Source organism: Notothenia rossii, assembly GCF_949606895.1.
Source record: "Notothenia rossii genome assembly, chromosome: 6".
Taxonomy (NCBI): Eukaryota; Metazoa; Chordata; class Actinopteri; order Perciformes; family Nototheniidae; genus Notothenia; species Notothenia rossii.
In genome coordinates, this window is record NC_136909.1 from 55,240,378 (window position 1) to 55,257,075 (window position 16,698).

Consider the following 16,698-nt stretch of genomic DNA (forward strand, 5'->3'; position numbering starts at 1 on the left):
CAATACTAAAATAAAGACTACAATACAACTTGTCATTTGTTTTTTGACAACAAAGGTTGTTCATTTGTGTGTATAAATATACAACACACAGGCTATATACATATATATATATATATATATATATATATATATATATATATATATATTAGGGCTGTCAGTCGATTAAAATATTTAATCGCGATTAATCGCATGATTGTCCATAGTTAATCGCGATTAATCGCAAATTAATCGCACATGTTTTATCTGTTCTAAATGTTCCTTAGAGGAATATTTTTCAAGTTTGTAATACTCTTATCAACATATGAGTGGACAAATATGCTTTATGCAAATAACACTGCTTGCTGACCAATCATAGCTCGTTGTGCGGAGTTTAAAGCGATCAAGTCATATTACAGGAGAAAGGAAATACAGAAAAGCTGCCTTTGCAGGAAAGACGGCCGGCAAAAATCCCCGACTGTGTAAACGTGAACATTAATAGAATATCACCTCCCATCTTCAGAGCAATCTGACTATTATAACATTAGTGTTAAGAAAGCTTACTTAAATATCTGCCACAACATAAGTAACCGGATCAGAGTAACATTAAGTACAGTACTACAGTCCGCGGCATATCACATCATCATAATGTATCATATATTTCCTTATCTGAGTCAGCTGAGCCGTATCTGGCCGTGCAACACTTACAGTGTCACATACTGTATGCAGAAGTATTATTTTAAGCAACACATTAAGTTGACAAAACACTCGAGACAATTGTAATTAAAGTCAGATCCTCTCGTGTCTTAGACAGGCAGTGATATCATAAACCTGTTAATGTACGCATTCAAACACTTGTTCTGTTACCAGCTGTATTCACCTTGCAGGTGCAGCTATGTGGCTTTTATCCTATGGAGGACGGAACATGACTTAAGTATAAATAAATAAATAAATAAATGTATGAAGAAATACAGGAATAAATAAATAAATACGTAAATAAATAAATACAGGAATAAATAAATGACGAAATAAATACAGAAATAAATAAATGTTGAAATGAATACACAAATAAATAAATAAAAGAATAAATAAATAAATAAATGCATAAATAAATATGGAAATAAATACACCAATGTATAAATAAATAAATAAAAGTCGAAAAATAAAACAGAACACACATTATTATATATCTTTCATATATTTCTACATTTACGCGACATACATTTATTTATTTATTTATTCATGTGTCCGTATGCTAATGAGGTGGGCGGTCCTAACCTCAGTCTGAAGCAGGATTGGTTACAGGAGTGTGTGATCATTTCTGGCAGAGGGCTCTACTACTAACGCCTGGCTAACCGCGCTGATTCGAATGCAGGAGCTTTACTGTTTAGCCCTTATCTTTATACATCCATGGTTTATCCACAGTTGTAAGGTTTATTTATGGATATTGGTTTAAGAGCCATTGGAGATCATTTACGATCATTAGCGGACCATTTAGAGAACGGAGAACCAAAAGACTATGTCCAGTTTCGTGTGGAACGATGTATAGAGGACTTGGCTCAGCTCGACATGGATGTGGATGTTAACCCAGCTGTGTTTGAGAGTCTTCAAGAGATTGCCCGCCAACTTGAAATCCTCTCGGAAACAGAGGAGGCGACCCTTGGGCGTCCATCTTACATGTTGCCCCGAAACGTTATTGAAGCACATCTTCGTTGGGGGCACACCGCTGGGGACATCGCGCAGGTTTTCGGGGTGTGCGAAAGAACAATTAGTCGGAGGATGACACAGAACGGGATACGGTAGGTTTAATCCGCATTCTTTCACGATTTTTGTCTGGTTTTCCTTACTTTTATTGTTTTGGTGTAGGCTATATCAATGTGCACATTTGTTAGACGCATTAACTTGTGTTTAGCAATGATAACGTTTCATTAGCCTACATTTTCTCCATCCAAATCAGCCTACTTGTTTATAGACTGTTCACAGATTTATTAAAATGTTAATAGGCAATTTATATGTTGAAACCATGTTGAAACCAATACATCAGATAGACATGTGTCGTGGCAAAGATACAAACATGCTTTGTATACAAAGCAAAGGTACCATTACCTCAGACATGATGTAGGCCTAATAATAGTAATGAGGTTTAAGAGAGCAGCTAATTTGTTTCAGATGACACCTACATCTTTCAATGCAGGTTAGTACAGAGCAACACACTCATTCTGATGTGCTTTGATTGTACATTGCAAAAGGTGACTATAGTTTATTGTGACTTACTATTGTTTCGTTATTTTTGATGATCAGGGTCCAAGATCTATTAACTATGTTAGATGACAACAGTTTGGATGAAACTGTTACCCAAATTCTGCAGCATCATCCCAACTCTGGATACAAAATGATGGTGGGGCACCTGAATGCACGAGGGATACGCATACAAAGTAAGGGATTGTTATTATTATAATAATCCTCCATGCAGTGTTTGTTTTTTTACTACTTGATAATTAATCACATTATTCTGGCATATTTAGGAATGCTTTACTTTTCATGTTGCAGTACACCATATCTCTGCATTTTCCCGAATATAATAGGACAGCGTGTCCAGGAATCCATGCGGCGCGTTGATCAAGGTGGAGTTTTGATTCGCACTCTGCAGCTGAACCCAAGAAGGCGCAGAAGTACTTTGTACCAGCACCGAAAAGTTTATGGCACATCGACGGCAATCACAAACTGATTAGGTATAGTATAATCATTAACACTCTCAAGCATTGCTCAAACATCCACTTCACTACAGTTACAAAAGATGGGCCCATCTAAAGTGTTATAATCAATCAGCTTCAATGCAAACCAGACTTCAAGATTCAAAGGCTTTATTGTCATATGCATGATAGCTTTTTTTTATTGGTTGGTAATGAAAATCTGAAGTCTCAGTCTCCTCTAACAATTCAACATACAATATTCTGTAGACATAAAAACAAGTTAAAACACTGCAAGAAGAAATATAAATAAAATATGAATGAAATGTATCAAATTATTAATTGCACCAAATTCCTCTGCATGCAAATTAGTTTTACTATCAAAATGTAAGATGATTTATGTTTTGTAATCAGAACTTTTAGTAAGATAAGGCCTTTTAAATGTGTAAATGTCTGTACATACGTTAGTGGATTGACCTTAATGTGTGCCTATACATATCCCTTTAGGTGGCGTTTTGTTGTGCATGGTGGTATTGACGGCTTTAGTCTTCTCATCGTGTACTTGAGTGCTGCCACCAACAATCGGGCAGCAACAGTTTTAAGAAGCTTTTTGGAAGCCGCCAATGTCTACGGTGTGCCATCACGTGTGAGGTCAGATAAAGGTGGAGAAAATGTTGACGTTGCACGCTACATGGTGGCAAACCGAGGAGAGAACAGGAATTCACACATTGCTGGCAGGAGTGTCCATAATCAAAGGTACCTTAAACTTCAAGTCAAACTTTTATCAAATGAAGTCTTTGGTAAAGATTGCAATGTCAACTATATGTCTTTAGCCATTATTAATTTTGTTGTCTTATTTTTGTTCGTCTTCCTTTAGATAAAACCATAGAAATAAAAAAGTTATATTTCTATAATAAAAACACTATAATTATGACACCAACTGTATAATTTGACAAAAAGGATAACAATATTTTTCAAAGATCTATTTAGTGGAAGTCCCAGCACGTTGCATGACTGGGCAAATTACTGTTGGAACTTGGATTTTGAATGTATTTTCCAGTTAAGAGAACCTTACATTAATATTGAACCACAACAGTTAATGTGGCATAAATATGCTGATATATTTCCTGATCCAGTTTCAACAAAGCTTACAGTAGAAAAACCTCACCCCAAGTTTGATGAACTTTGCTCAAGCAAAATGTTGTTTGCTAAATCCAACTTCCAGCTTTTTTCCAGAGGCATTATTGTGCACTTGCCACTTAATCAGGAACATTTTCCTATTGAAATCTGCAAAAATGTTAATATTTAGCTTCTAATTAATGTAATTCAATTCTAATTTACTTACCATTTATGGTAGGTGAAAGGTGATATTTTGCATGTATGTTATTTTTTTTTGTTCACTTAGCAGACTAAATATTTTCCTTCCTTTTTCTTGTTCACTTACCAGACTAAATATTTTCCTTCCTTTTTCCTCAAAAGGATAGAAAGGCTCTGGAGAGACGTTTATGTGGGAGTGCTGGATCTGTTCTACACAATGTTTTTTAATCTAGAGAGAGAAGGCCTTCTCAATCCTGACTGTGAAGTGCATCTCTATGCTCTGCACTGGTGCTTTGTGCCCCACATACAGAAGCACCTGCCGTTTTTCCAGCAAGGCTGGAACTGCCACCGACTAAGCACCGAGGGAAACCGGTCCCCACTGCAACTGTGGACTCGCCATGAGCGTGAGGCCCAGCAGGAGCCTATACAGGTTTGATTGTATTCAATAGTTTGATTTTGATTTTACTTTCCTACATGGAACCATGTTAACACTAATACCCACTTTTTCTGCAATTACACAAACTGTTTAAAACAAATAATACAAGGGAGGTCCATTCCAAAGCGCATATAGTAGCACAATGTAACAAATAGTGGCCTGTTGTCGAGGAAACTGAATGTGATGGAATTATTTTATTCTGCATATCATCGGCACTTTAGGAATACCTCATAGAAGTGTTTAAAATGCTGTGATCAACCAGAACAAGCGATTAAGGAAGATAATGATAAATCAGGGCTTTCTGCTCTCTCTAATTATTTCATAGCTGTTCATGGGACATTAATCAGGAATTCTAGGGGATGATACAAAACTTTAGGTTATATAAAATGAATTAACTGACATATATACTAAAACTTTGATTTTGGTTGACTCTAACTTTAGCTCTTGCAATTGCAGGTGGACATTGAGTTTGGAGTTGACTGGACTGGACCATGTGCTCATCGCCAGCCTCATGTTGTGGTCCCTGAAGTTCAGCTGCAACGTTCACTGACTGACCAGGAAGTGGAAAGACTTCCAGACCCTGATGGCCCTCTGTCCAATGTGTGGAATGTCTATGTACAAACTGTTAGCTTATTGACTGAAATACTACAGTAAATGTGTGTGTATCAAAAGGCTGTTGCTGTGGGAAATGTAGTCTTTTAAAGTTTCGACTAGGACGATTAGGTGACAATATTTGACTGAGTTACATGAAGAAGCTGGTACCAAGATTCAGTATATTTGGATTTTAATACAATAACATTTTTAATTGTAATGAAATTACGTTCAGTCGTCATTTTAAACATGTGTTGCACTGAACCATATGCTTGTGAATCAACACTTACTGTAATGCATCAAGCAATATACATTTGTTACAGTTAATGAACATTTTGTAACCAATATCAATTTAAAACTTTGAAAATATATAAAGATAACCATGCTTTCCTTGTTATGTGCAATAACAAGGAAAGCATGTTTATCTTTATATATTTTCAGTGTTACACAAACTGGCCGGAGTAGGCGTTAACTGAGTTTTTTTTACTCTCTGAAAACATAAACTTTTGGCCGGCCAAACAAAAGACAACAAATCTTACACAAGTACTAAGGTGTGTCTGTCTCTTCAGACCATTCCGAACCCAGTTTCAGTGCTCCAAATAGCAGCAAGAATGTCCCTTTCAAACGTACAGTACTCTTTGTAATGTCCTGGAAGTTTCAGCTGGTGAAAGCATGTGGAAGAGCTGGGGAAGTTGCTCTCCACCACGGTCACATCCAGGTCATATCTAGGAAGCACATTCCATCCTATCCAGAACTGCACAAGTTTCCCAAGTATATGGGGAGATGCTTTATAAAACAGAGAATAAATTCATTTTATTATAATTGCTTTCAGTTAATAGTTAAATAACAATAATGTTACTTAAATTACGCCTTGGATTGTTAGCTGAAAATCCACGGTTAAACATAAAAACAGAGGAAGCGCAGCCTTCGTTATAATAATTACAAACTTTCAGTAAACAAAGCTTGAAGACGTTGTTTTACCCATCTCAATAAATGTGCGCAGGAATCCTGTGATCCTAAAGGGATCCTCCAAAGAGACTTCACTGTCTTCATCCTCATCCTGTGTGGGCCAGTTTATCTTCTCCAAGACCATCTGACAGATTTAGTTTTGAAAGGAGCCCAGTGAAAGCACAATAATAAACAGAACATACAAGAAACTGCAGGTTTTGCTGTGTAGCAGAGTAGTCTAAAGATACAGTTTTATATTGGTTTAGCTCCTTTTAAGGAGCAAGTAGCATAATTTCATTTAAAAATATGTTTGCGTAGGTGGATGTTTGTTATAATAAACTTAAAGCAATGGAGGTCTGAGAGTAGTAAATAAACCCAATTTCTAACTCCTGTGTGTTAGGAGGAAGGATTTGACTGAGCAGCATGAGATCACTTACCCGTGGTGTGCACTGCAAATCAGATGCCCTTGGAAAGAGAAGGGGAATCGTGTCTTTCCTCTCCGTTAGCAGAGGCCAGATCAGTGTCTCTTTTAAACCCCTTTGTAACTGCTTGACTTGTCTGGAGGTTCTTCCAAGGACCTGCACAATATTTGCATCACAGTAGAAATGCAAAGCAGCCTGATGTATCTAATAGCCCAATAAGCTTGTTTTAATACACGTATTAACATCCGAAATATGTATTTAACAAAAAAGCTAAAATGTGATATGCCAAAATTAGGTCCTACTTCAAAACTTCAACTGTGATTAGTCAGTCTGATTCATATGACCTGTTAAGTACAGAATACTCACAGCATGGAGGATCAGTTTATCAAATAGCCATCTCCTGTTGTCACATGTGACTGGAGACAAATCCCAGGACAGTGCCAACTCATTGATGAGGTTTTTTTCTTCTGATGATGATTCTGCTGTTCCCTCCAGCTAATAATGGCAAGTAAGATTCGTTCATTTCTCAATACTTGTATAAACATTCAACTTTGATACATCATAAGAAGTTTAACTTATAATCAGCATGTTAGTAGTTGGTAACCTATAAAAGCTATGTTTTGTCCAAAAACATCGTAAAGGAGGACATCTGTAAGTGTTCTAATGATAATTAATATATCAGTGTATGGTGTTTAATAATGCTTCAGTACCCCCTGCTGGTGCAAAGTGTACCCACATGATGTTAACAGTATCTGAAAGTAGATCAGCTAAATAAATAATATCCAACGGTTGAATAATAAAATAGGTTAGAAAAAAATTGAACATACCAACTTGATTGTCTCACGGATATCAAGGTCAACACAGTCCTTAATATCTATTGTGGCTTCTTCCGGGGATCCACCAAAGAGCACATGCAGGATAACTGGGCTCAGTCCTCCTAGGCATGGCCCATCATGGAGGAATGAATGTCCAATCATTCGGCCAGCAACAACAAAGAAGTCACTCTCCAAAAGGAGATGAGAAGTGGAGGGAATCAGATGATCTTGTTCTCCTTCAAAAAGAAGAGTTCCTCCAGGCACTTCAAATATAGGAAAACAGTCAAAGTAAATTGACAGTAAAGTAAAGGACATAGATATTCAACTATCACAAAGCATTAGTAAAGGAATTATCAAACCACCACTGGATACTGGTCGATCCTGTAGAAACCTACATGTTCACAGCAGCTACAATCACATCAGGTTTTAGGAATACGTTTTGTTTACTGGGGTTAAGGGACAGATCTGTTTTCAGCCTGGAACTGGTACAAAAACACACATAACTTAGTGGCTGAGACCCAGCGATCAGCCATAGTAAATATTTACTTACCAAACTTCATCTCAAAACCAGCCTGAAGTTTTGACATGATGGTTACAAAGAAATGCCGAGTCACACCATCACCAATGGCTGGATCTCCTGAAAAATGTAAACACACACTACAGACATCAGTTTAACGAGAATATGGTTTGTTCATTTTTTTATCTTAGGTTTTGTTTGTAACCGAATTACCCTTAAGTGTGCATGTCAAGGGGCACGCCCACTCAACATTTGCCTTCTTATAAAAAGTAAGGACTGCTCTTTCCCTTTCCTCTGCACTGTCTCCAATATCCATAGTAAGACACAAGGATTTTCCAGTTGCATGCTGGCTTAAAATGTCTTCTTTAAACATCTTTGCTGCCTCTGTGGGATCTGGCGCTATTTTCCAATCTAAAAATAGTTTAAAAGGTTTCCAAATTAATATTGGATCAAGTGAAATGTAGAGAGCAACAACTTATTGCAATACATGATGTACTTAATAAAGGAAGTTACACACCAGAGAAGCCACTTTCCTCAGTGGGATCGATGTCAACTACCTCAGGAGAAGGCAACATTTCCTGAGGTGGCACCGAGTGTCTTGTGTTCCTGGCCCTTGTTGTCTCATTTCCCTGTGCTCTTGTGAATGTGTTTTCAAATCTAAATTGACTTCCGGAGGCCCTTTCAGACTCAATCTGCACCTCACCGCTGCTCTGTGATGGTCAAGTGTAAAAAGAGGTCATTTCTGTTACTCGGTCTACTTTACATTACATATCGCACTCTAGAAAAACATGGGCATATAAATAGAATGACAAGTAAACCAAATGTTACTTTTCCTCAAAACCAACATCCAGAATGTATATCTTTCATATTTAAATGTATTAGAGGACAGCAGAATATGGCGTTACAGAGGGATTGTTGGAACAAAAAGTACTAATATCTGGCCCCATAATTATAAAACCTCAGATATGCTGATATGTCAAAATATTTTACATCCATTTGCAGCATCCCACAGCCTTATGCTTATTGGTTATTTTGTGTCTACACATGCAGTTGCAGTGTGCCTGACGAATGTGATGTTTAGTTCTGTAGAGAGTAATACCTCATGCAGTTATTGCTGTGATCCTTGATTCTTGAAAAGGGGAACTCCTCTCCACAGACGACACATTTCTGATTTGGTCCAATTAACACGTTGTCGCCTTCTGATCGACATGCCTGTAAAGAAAATAGTTTTAAACTACATCACAAGCGAACAATTATGTTACTGTAAGTCACAGATTCTACTTTTAATGTTTAATTGTTACACCACTATAGAATTGAGGAACTTACAGGGTCCAAATTCAGGGTTCTTTGCATTGGTCTAATGAAAACTGTAGCATGGCCAATCTGGGTCTGAGGGTCCTTCAAATATCTGACATAGTAACCCTCATTGGGACAGGGGATCACAATCAAGTGGCGACTTCTCCTAGTGCCAGATATTTTTTGCAACTCGAAACCGCCACCGTTCCGCAGTTTTGGATAGGCATCCATCAAGAACTCGAGGAATTCATTTGAATCTGTATGGCTGCCTAGAAATAGATGATACACATAAGAGATCTAACATAAAGATAATGTTATGATTGTAAGGGTAACTCAATATATTTATATATCACAAATGTACATTTACCATAAAATATACACAGAAAAGGAAAAAGCAGTTTGATAATCGTCATTCTAATGACTGACAGACCTTTAAATGTGAGCCGTTTTTCCCCTAACCCAGCAGCAGCGAGTCTTTCTTTGGCGTATCGGTTGGGGACTAAGGCTGCATTCTTGTCGTCAAGGCAACAGAATAAATGGGTATAAGAATGCAGGTGTGCAGGACCAGAAAGGGTTTGCCGCCCTGCCGTCCTCCTCCCTCCCATGTAGGGGCCAAACAGTCTTGAAACTTCGGCTAGGATCAAGTTAAGAAGATAAGCAATATTGAGTGCAAGGAAATAATGATTCAATGAGAATCCAGGGGGGAAATGTTGGTTAGCATTAGCATCACACACTATACATATAAGGATCCCTTCAAGCTGGTGGACAGAAACTGAATCAAATAACTTGTCATTGGCGATATAAACTTAGTACACTGATCGGATTTGCATTACAAATAGTTTGATGCAAAGACCTACCGTCCACTGGGTGTCTGGGAGTCCCGTTATGTAACGGATGAGGAGCAGACGAAACTGGCGCGTTAGCGGTCCTTGGTGCTGCACAAAACATAACATAGCGCCACATTGGGTACAAAACTGTACATTGGCATTTTAACACACAGATCAGTTTTTTTACATTGTCATATCAGTCTTACACTAGACCTAAACATGAGTCACTTACAGTTTTCAAGCTGGTTAGCCGCATCCCGCAGAAGCCAGCGCCCTTCCAGCCGAAGCCATTATTAGCGAGTTGCCGTGGGTGTACAATGTACAGATGTGACTTGCCACGAATCTACTGCTTCTGCCTGGCTCCAACAATTAGCGAATTCTGCTTCAGACTGAGGTTAGGACCGCCCACTTCATTAGCATACGGACACATAAATAAATAAATGTATGTCACGTAAATGTAGAAATAAATGAAAGACATATAAAAACGTGTGTTCTGTTTTATTTTCGACTTTTATTTATTTATTTATACATTGGTGTATTTATTTCCATATTTATTTATGCATTTATTTATTTATTTATTCTTTTATTTATTTATTTGTGTATTCATTTCAACATTTATTTATTTCGTCATTTATTTCGTCATTTATTTATTCCTGTATTTATTTATTCCTGTATTTATTTATTTATTTGCGTATTTATTTATTTATTCCTGTATTTCTTCATACATTTATTTACACATGTATTTATTTATTTATATTTAAGTCATGTTCCGTTCTCCATATTATCCTGGATAAAGTGTTTAAGTCATGGATGTTTAAAGTTTAACGTCTTCATATTTGTCTAATATTATAGTTGACTTTTCATTCAGGAAGTATGACGCTGCGCTGTCAGTACGCTTGTCCATGTTTGTGATTGGTCAAATGTTGCTAACCCCGCCCCTTTCATGTGAACGCGCACTCAGCCGGACAGAGAAACCCTGGCTTAACGAGTTGATAACCAGCGTCGTAGGACCGCTTAGCGAGAGCGTGTTTGTTTTGGATTAGGTAAGCCGGGTAACTCAAACATATCCAGGTTATGATGAACCGGCTTCGTAGTTCAGGCCTCTGATCACAGCAGGATAACCGAGCTAGCTCAGCTTGTTGCTCTGATAACTTACGATCCAGAAGTCCGTGACTAAAATCCTTCATCCGGTTAAATATTGTTAAAATAATAATAATAAAATATTCTTCTTCAATTCCTGTACTTTTTTCATATCGCAGGGGAAAGAAATATCGCAATGTCAGTTTTTTCCAATATTGTGCAGCCCTAATATAACCTGACCTTGTCTGTCTAATCTTTTTTTCTTCATGATTTTCTTTTAAATGTAACTGACAATGCTCCACACTATATCCAAACCAAGTATGCAAGTTCTACTACTAACATTCAATCTCTATTTATTTAAGTCTCGATGCATCGGTTGAAGACAAGTCACTGGGTAGGCTTGTAAACGATGACCACAAAACGCCCAACTGCAAGATGAGAACCATTGTCCTTGATGGGATGCCACATCTCTGCCTGTTTGCCCTTAGAGACATCGCCCCAGAGGAAGAAATATCCTACAATTATGGGGATGCAGACTGGCCTTGGCGCAAACAGGTAAACATATAACTCAAAAGTAACACGTGATTTAACACATGTTTTTGTTTCCCTCCAAATAATTATAGTACCTAATTAATTTGTTGTTCGATTAACAAGTCATTTTAGATGGTTCAGATGTGGCAAACTATACTGGTATTGGAGAATTCATCAGATTTGCTATAAGTTTGGTCTGCTACCTCTATGAGCAACTGGGGGAGTGATACTTTAATTGATGATGTATTTAATTAAAAGCAGAACTTGACAGATTTCAACGGACAACTTGCATGCCCTTGCTTGCTTTTCAGTTAGCTAATGTTTGCAGCTCATGAATATTACATTGCATTTAGCTGAGGCTTTCATCCAAAGCAACTTACAATAAGTGTGTTCGACCAGGAAGATACAAACTTGAAGAAAACAGAATCATATAAGTACATCAGGTTTCATAGAGCCAAACATTTCAAGTGCTACTCAACTGGCTTTAGATAAGACAGTCCTTTATTAGTATATAAGTGCTTTGTTAGTAATTCTATCTCTCGAAGTGGAGTCTAAAGAGATGAGTTTTCAGTCTGAAGAAGATGTGTAAGCTTTCTGCTGTCCTGATTTCAATGGGGGGCTCATTCCCCAATTTTGGAGCCAGGATAGCAAACCCACGTGTTTTTGCTGATGGGAACTTGGGTCCCCCTCGCAGTGCGGGTGCAGCGAGTTGTTTGGCTGATGCAGAGCGGAGTGCACGTGCTGGGGTGTACGGTTTAACCATGTCCTGGATGTAGGAAGAGCCAGATCCATTCGCAGCATGGTACGCAAGTACCAGTGTCTTGAAGTGGATTCTAGCAGTTACTGGAAGCCAGTGAAGGGAGCGGAGGAGCGGCGTGGTGTGGGAACATTTAGGAAGGTTGCATTCTGGATGAGCTGCAGAGGTCGGATGGCACATGCAGGTAGACCAGCCAGGAGGGAGTTGCAGTAGTCTAGGCGTGAGATGACGAGAGCGTGGACCAGAACCTGCGTCGCTTTCTGGGTCAGGAGGGGACGTATCCTCCTGATGTTGTAAAGCGTGTATCTGCAGCAGCGGGTTATCTCAACATAAATGTTTACTATCTTCTTAGTGCATTCTTGTTTTATCTAAGTTCCAGGTGATGAATGAGCAGTATTATCCAGAGGCAGTTGAGGAGGAGAGCCTCCCCGTAGAGTTGACTTCCCTCAAAACATCCACAACAGACCGTTCTTCTACCGAGGTAATTCAGTAATATAGAGCTGTCTCCACAATCTCATTATGTTGTGCCTTTCACTATGTAGTCCCCATACCAAGACAGGAACTTTCTTTTCGATCTCTTTTACTGATACAGCTTTAATCCCGTTTCTAATTGGGTGATTTGGAACAATCTGACAGAGGAAACTGAATTGGTTTCATATTTTTAGACTTGCCTTGGTGGGACTTGTTACAGAAACCTGTCACACACACTTGTTTCTAGTCTTGTCCTCATGGGGCCCTCCCGTTTGGTTTTAACTTGAAGTCATTTAAAAATATTTTGGCAATACCTTTAAGTTTCTAAACTCAAGTTGTTGTGGGCATATGTTTATACTATTTGAGCATAAGCACGTTTCAAACGGTGATCGTTTACCTTAGCCTTGATGGGACTTGTTACAGAAACCTGTCACACACACTTGTTTCTAGTCATGTCCTCATGGGGCCCTCCCGTTTGGTTTTAACTTGAAGTGAGACTAATGTAAGTAGAAGACATGGCACTGTACATTTTCGAACATTTAAAATATTATACCACTTAAAAATAAGAAATATGACTTTTGTTACTAAGAGTTCATACTTATTATACCTGTGTCACCTTTCAGACTATAGCTGTGATCATGAGCTATGGGCTTTGTAGATACAGGTCCCGGGGTGAATCGTGGTGCAGGGGCCCTTCTCTTTTTGACCACAGGGCGATGCACGAAGATGGTGGGTATAGCCTCTGCTCTCAGCCTAGTCTTGCCCTTTTTTGTCTTGACAAACTGGTCTGCATTAAAATGTGCCTGCGGAGTGACTTGAGGTTACTTCACACACAGAACAACTCAGTTTTGTCTGCCCACATACATATTCCATAGTGGTTGAATACACGGTATTAGGAAACACTTTATACTTACTGGACATGTTATACTCATTACATACTGTATATAAAATATGACCAAGAATGTGAGACAACTTTATAGAAATTAATATCACATCTGTTACTGATGCCATTTGTCATACTTTGTTAAACTCACAAATAATAAAGTTCCATAACTTCAGTTGGGAACAAAGACCACACCTTATCTCCCCAAGGCAATTTCCCATCCAATAGGTGTGCTATATAGGTGTGTATAACCCTTTCTCCTGTCTGTTACTCCCTCTTTCAGCACAAGAACCAGAGGGGGATTCAATGGAGCCTGAATACCTGCACTGAGACCCTCACCCTGCACCCTGAGTCTCAACTCTGTGTTTTTCAAGCCTTTCCCTGTTTTTTTGTATTAAACAAAACATTAAGCTTTCCCAATGGTGTGGTTTTCGTTTTGTGAAAAAGTGCAAATGCAGTGTTTGTATATAATTACCTCACATATTATTTTGCTGTTGGTCGTGAAATTGCTCCTGCTGACTTGAGCCAGCCATTTTTTCCTCCGCTCTGTGTCAGTGGGGAAGCCGTACATTCGTACTCCTTTCTCTGAGCGATTTGAGCATCCCCAGGCAGCACAGCAAACCATGGTGGCGACTAGGAGGCAGCACAGCAAACCAGGACAACACGGAGGAAAAGGCACAGACAAACTGCATGATATGCTATTCAATTTGTATTGAATTCCATGTCTTTGCAATGGATGTTCCTAAAACAACACATTTAACATCATCATCATGCTGCTGCTAGTCCTTTGATAGTCACCTGTCGATCTCCTGTCCTTTCTGAAAGCCATAAAGATGACATTAGTCATTTCGATAACTTGTGTCCTCAATTACCATGGGATTACTGAAACTACCATGAATTTAAGAAAATGGTAGAAATGAATCTAATCTGAATTTTGAAGCCTTCCTTTAGATCCCCTCCCTCTAAATATATCAATAAACATTAGAAAGTGATGCTCCTGACTACTATACAAGTTTAAGAAGATAATATTGGTTTGAAAGAATTCAAAGCTATAAATAAACAGCAACAGTCTCTTTAACCAAGGCACTGTTAGCCTAACATGTAAACTAGTTGTTCACACTAATCCTAATATTATCACTTAATATTAGCAAATTCTATTTTATTTTTTAAAACATATTGATGTAAATACATACTCATATCGATTTGTTGTATAAATATTGCAAATCAAAACCTTTATTCACTAATAATTACCAAAAGTCGAAGTTCTATCTCCTGTTATCAATGCATTCACATTGCCCGCCATGAACTTCCGGGGAACGATTCTCGTCTGCATGAACCACGTGACGATAACCGTTTTTGGACTTCCGCTGTCGTAACTCTATCTATACGGCGCTGGTTTATACTATTTGAGCATAAGCATTTTTCAAACAGTGATCGTTTACCTTAGCCTTGATGGGACTTGTTACAGAAACCTGTCACACACACTTGTGTCTAGTCATGTCCTCATGGGGCCCTCCCGTTTGGTTTTAACTTGAAGTCATTTAAAAATATTTTGGCAATACCTTTAAGTTTCTAAACTCAAGTTGTTGTGGGCATATGTTTATACTATTTGAGCATAAGCATGTTTCAAACGGTGATCGTTTACCTTAGCCTTGATGGGACTTGTTGCATAAACCTGTCACACACACTTGTTTCTAGTCTTGTCCTCATGGGGCCCTCCCGTTTCTAGAAAGTGAACATCACCATGGTGTTCACTTTCTAGAAAGAATTACCTGAAACCATAACCAAATGAATCAAAACTCAAACCAAATAAAGATACTACTATATTTTGATTATAAGTAAAGGACCATCTGACATTATCAATCAAGCTATACTTATTATTAGAAAACAATAATTCTGCCATGGGGTTAACAAATAACTAGCACCAACAATGATCTTGATCCAAAGACTTTTCCAAAAAACTACTTCATATTTAAAGTCTCCGTGTCTCTCTTTAATATATTTCTAATCAAATGTTTTCTTTATCCAGATGCCGTAATACAAGACACTGAAGAGTCTGAAGGTGAGGCCAGCATGTCATCCCTTCAAGATAGTACAAGAAAGGTCCTGACGAAACACCAGAAGTCGGCTAAAAAGAGAGGTGAGATGAAAAGTGACTACAATGAGGGTTAGATTGTTTCCCTGTTTAATAGGTTGAAAAGAGGATAACGCAGAGTGATGAATCAGCAATGACCGTTTAAATAAATCCCTTTTTTATACAGTTTGACAAATCAAACATTTCATGAGAAATACCTTTTATTTTCTAATTCTGATAACAATACTGTAAAGTTTAAACCATATGACATATATTCATGCTAGCAGTTCATTTAATTTATTCTCTGACAGTGCCTCATCAATTCTTGCTATGGATAAATGAATGTGAGACGTGTTCTGGAAGTAATATAGTCTGTGTTTACATTAGCATCGCTAACACTCAGAGCTAACCTGTACTGGAGAGAGTATGTGTAAAGAAGCAGGAAATAAAAAGAAACTCACCTTGTGGTAAACCTGAGAGAGATTCATAACTGTATGATACTGACTCTTAGGCTTCTTAAACCTATAACATGTTCTTTAATGTCCACCTCGGGAAAGAAATGGTTGTGAAGCGCATCTGGACATCTGAGGAAATTGCTGCTGTGCAACGACACTTGAGAAGATGGATATTTATGAATCAGGTTCCAGGAAAAGAGGCCTGTGAGGATTGCATCTCTGCCAAACCACAAGCCCTATCAAATAGGGACTGGAGAGCTGTTAAGTATTACATCAAAAATAGAATATCTTCTCTCCGAAGGAAGTTGGTATAAAACCATTTGAAAATACTTTCAATGCTAGGCTGATGTTAGGCCTTTTTTGTGTGTCTTCGGATATGTTCTGAAGTTGTACATTTTGTTTAAACAATATAGAAAAACATAAGGTAATTGGTATAAAACCATTGGAAAATACTTTCAATGTTAGGCTGATGTTAGGTATTTTTTTGTTTTGAGTCTTCGGATATTTTCTGAACTTGTACATTTTGTTAAAACAATACAGAAAAACATAAGGAAATTGGTATAAAACCATTGGAAAATACTTTCAATGTTAGGCTGATGTTAGGACTTTTTT

At 38.0% G+C, this 16,698-nt stretch overlaps 2 protein-coding genes across 7 annotated transcripts; one reads left to right on the forward strand and one right to left on the reverse strand.

Moving 5' to 3' along the window:
* The first annotated feature begins 1,172 nt into the window (after nt 1–1,172).
* LOC307043054 (uncharacterized protein) lies at nt 1,173–13,972 on the forward strand. Of its 3 annotated transcripts, none has more exons than XR_013809269.1 (6): nt 1,173–1,775; nt 2,278–2,411; nt 2,562–2,708; nt 3,174–3,422; nt 4,146–4,413; nt 4,876–5,149. XR_013809269.1 is itself a non-coding variant. In XM_079687271.1 (6 exons), the coding sequence occupies exons 1-4, from the start codon at nt 3,148–3,150 to the stop codon at nt 11,293–11,295; spliced, it is 705 nt and encodes a 234-aa protein (XP_079543397.1). In that variant the 5' UTR covers nt 3,070–3,147; the 3' UTR covers nt 11,296–11,470; nt 12,577–12,684; nt 13,841–13,972. The 3 variants fall into 3 exon arrangements, 1 of the variants encoding a protein (XP_079543397.1); XM_079687271.1 differs by lacking the exons at nt 1,173–1,775; nt 2,278–2,411; nt 2,562–2,708 and adding exons at nt 11,278–11,470; nt 12,577–12,684; nt 13,841–13,972 and having other exon boundaries at nt 3,070–3,422; nt 4,876–5,019; XR_013809270.1 differs by lacking the exon at nt 1,173–1,775 and having other exon boundaries at nt 1,941–2,411.
* LOC307043052 (G2/M phase-specific E3 ubiquitin-protein ligase-like) lies at nt 5,283–10,254 on the reverse strand. Of its 4 annotated transcripts, XM_079687266.1 has the most exons (10): nt 9,039–10,254; nt 8,812–8,924; nt 8,230–8,422; nt 7,926–8,123; nt 7,746–7,832; nt 7,208–7,458; nt 6,747–6,875; nt 6,396–6,536; nt 5,992–6,103; nt 5,283–5,796 (listed from the first exon to the last, which is right to left on the reverse strand). In XM_079687266.1, the coding sequence occupies exons 3-10, from the start codon at nt 8,285–8,287 to the stop codon at nt 5,576–5,578; spliced, it is 1,197 nt and encodes a 398-aa protein (XP_079543392.1). In that variant the 5' UTR covers nt 8,288–8,422; nt 8,812–8,924; nt 9,039–10,254; the 3' UTR covers nt 5,283–5,575. The 4 variants fall into 4 exon arrangements, with proteins under 4 accessions (XP_079543392.1, XP_079543391.1, XP_079543393.1 ...); XM_079687265.1 differs by having other exon boundaries at nt 8,812–10,254; XM_079687267.1 differs by lacking the exons at nt 8,812–8,924; nt 9,039–10,254 and having other exon boundaries at nt 8,230–8,479.
* Nucleotides 13,973–16,698: the final 2,726 nt, after the last annotated feature.

Excerpts from the sequence above, each read along its gene's own strand:
- LOC307043054 (XM_079687271.1), top strand. The coding sequence starts at position 3,148 with ATGTGTGCCTATACATATCCCTTTAGGTGGCGTTTTGTTGTGCATGGT. Across the intron at positions 3,423-4,145 it reads AGGAGTGTCCATAATCAAAG|GATAGAAAGGCTCTGGAGAG; the intron begins GTACCTTAAACT and ends TTTCCTCAAAAG. Across the intron at positions 4,414-4,875 it reads CCCAGCAGGAGCCTATACAG|GTGGACATTGAGTTTGGAGT; the intron begins GTTTGATTGTAT and ends TTGCAATTGCAG.
- LOC307043052 (XM_079687266.1), bottom strand. The coding sequence starts at position 8,287 with ATGTTGCCTTCTCCTGAGGTAGTTGACATCGATCCCACTGAGGAAAGT. Across the intron at positions 8,124-8,229 it reads TGAGGAAAGTGGCTTCTCTG|ATTGGAAAATAGCGCCAGAT; the intron begins GTGTGTAACTTC and ends AACTATTTTTAG. Across the intron at positions 7,459-7,745 it reads TGGTTTTGAGATGAAGTTTG|TGCCTGGAGGAACTCTTCTT; the intron begins GTAAGTAAATAT and ends CTATATTTGAAG.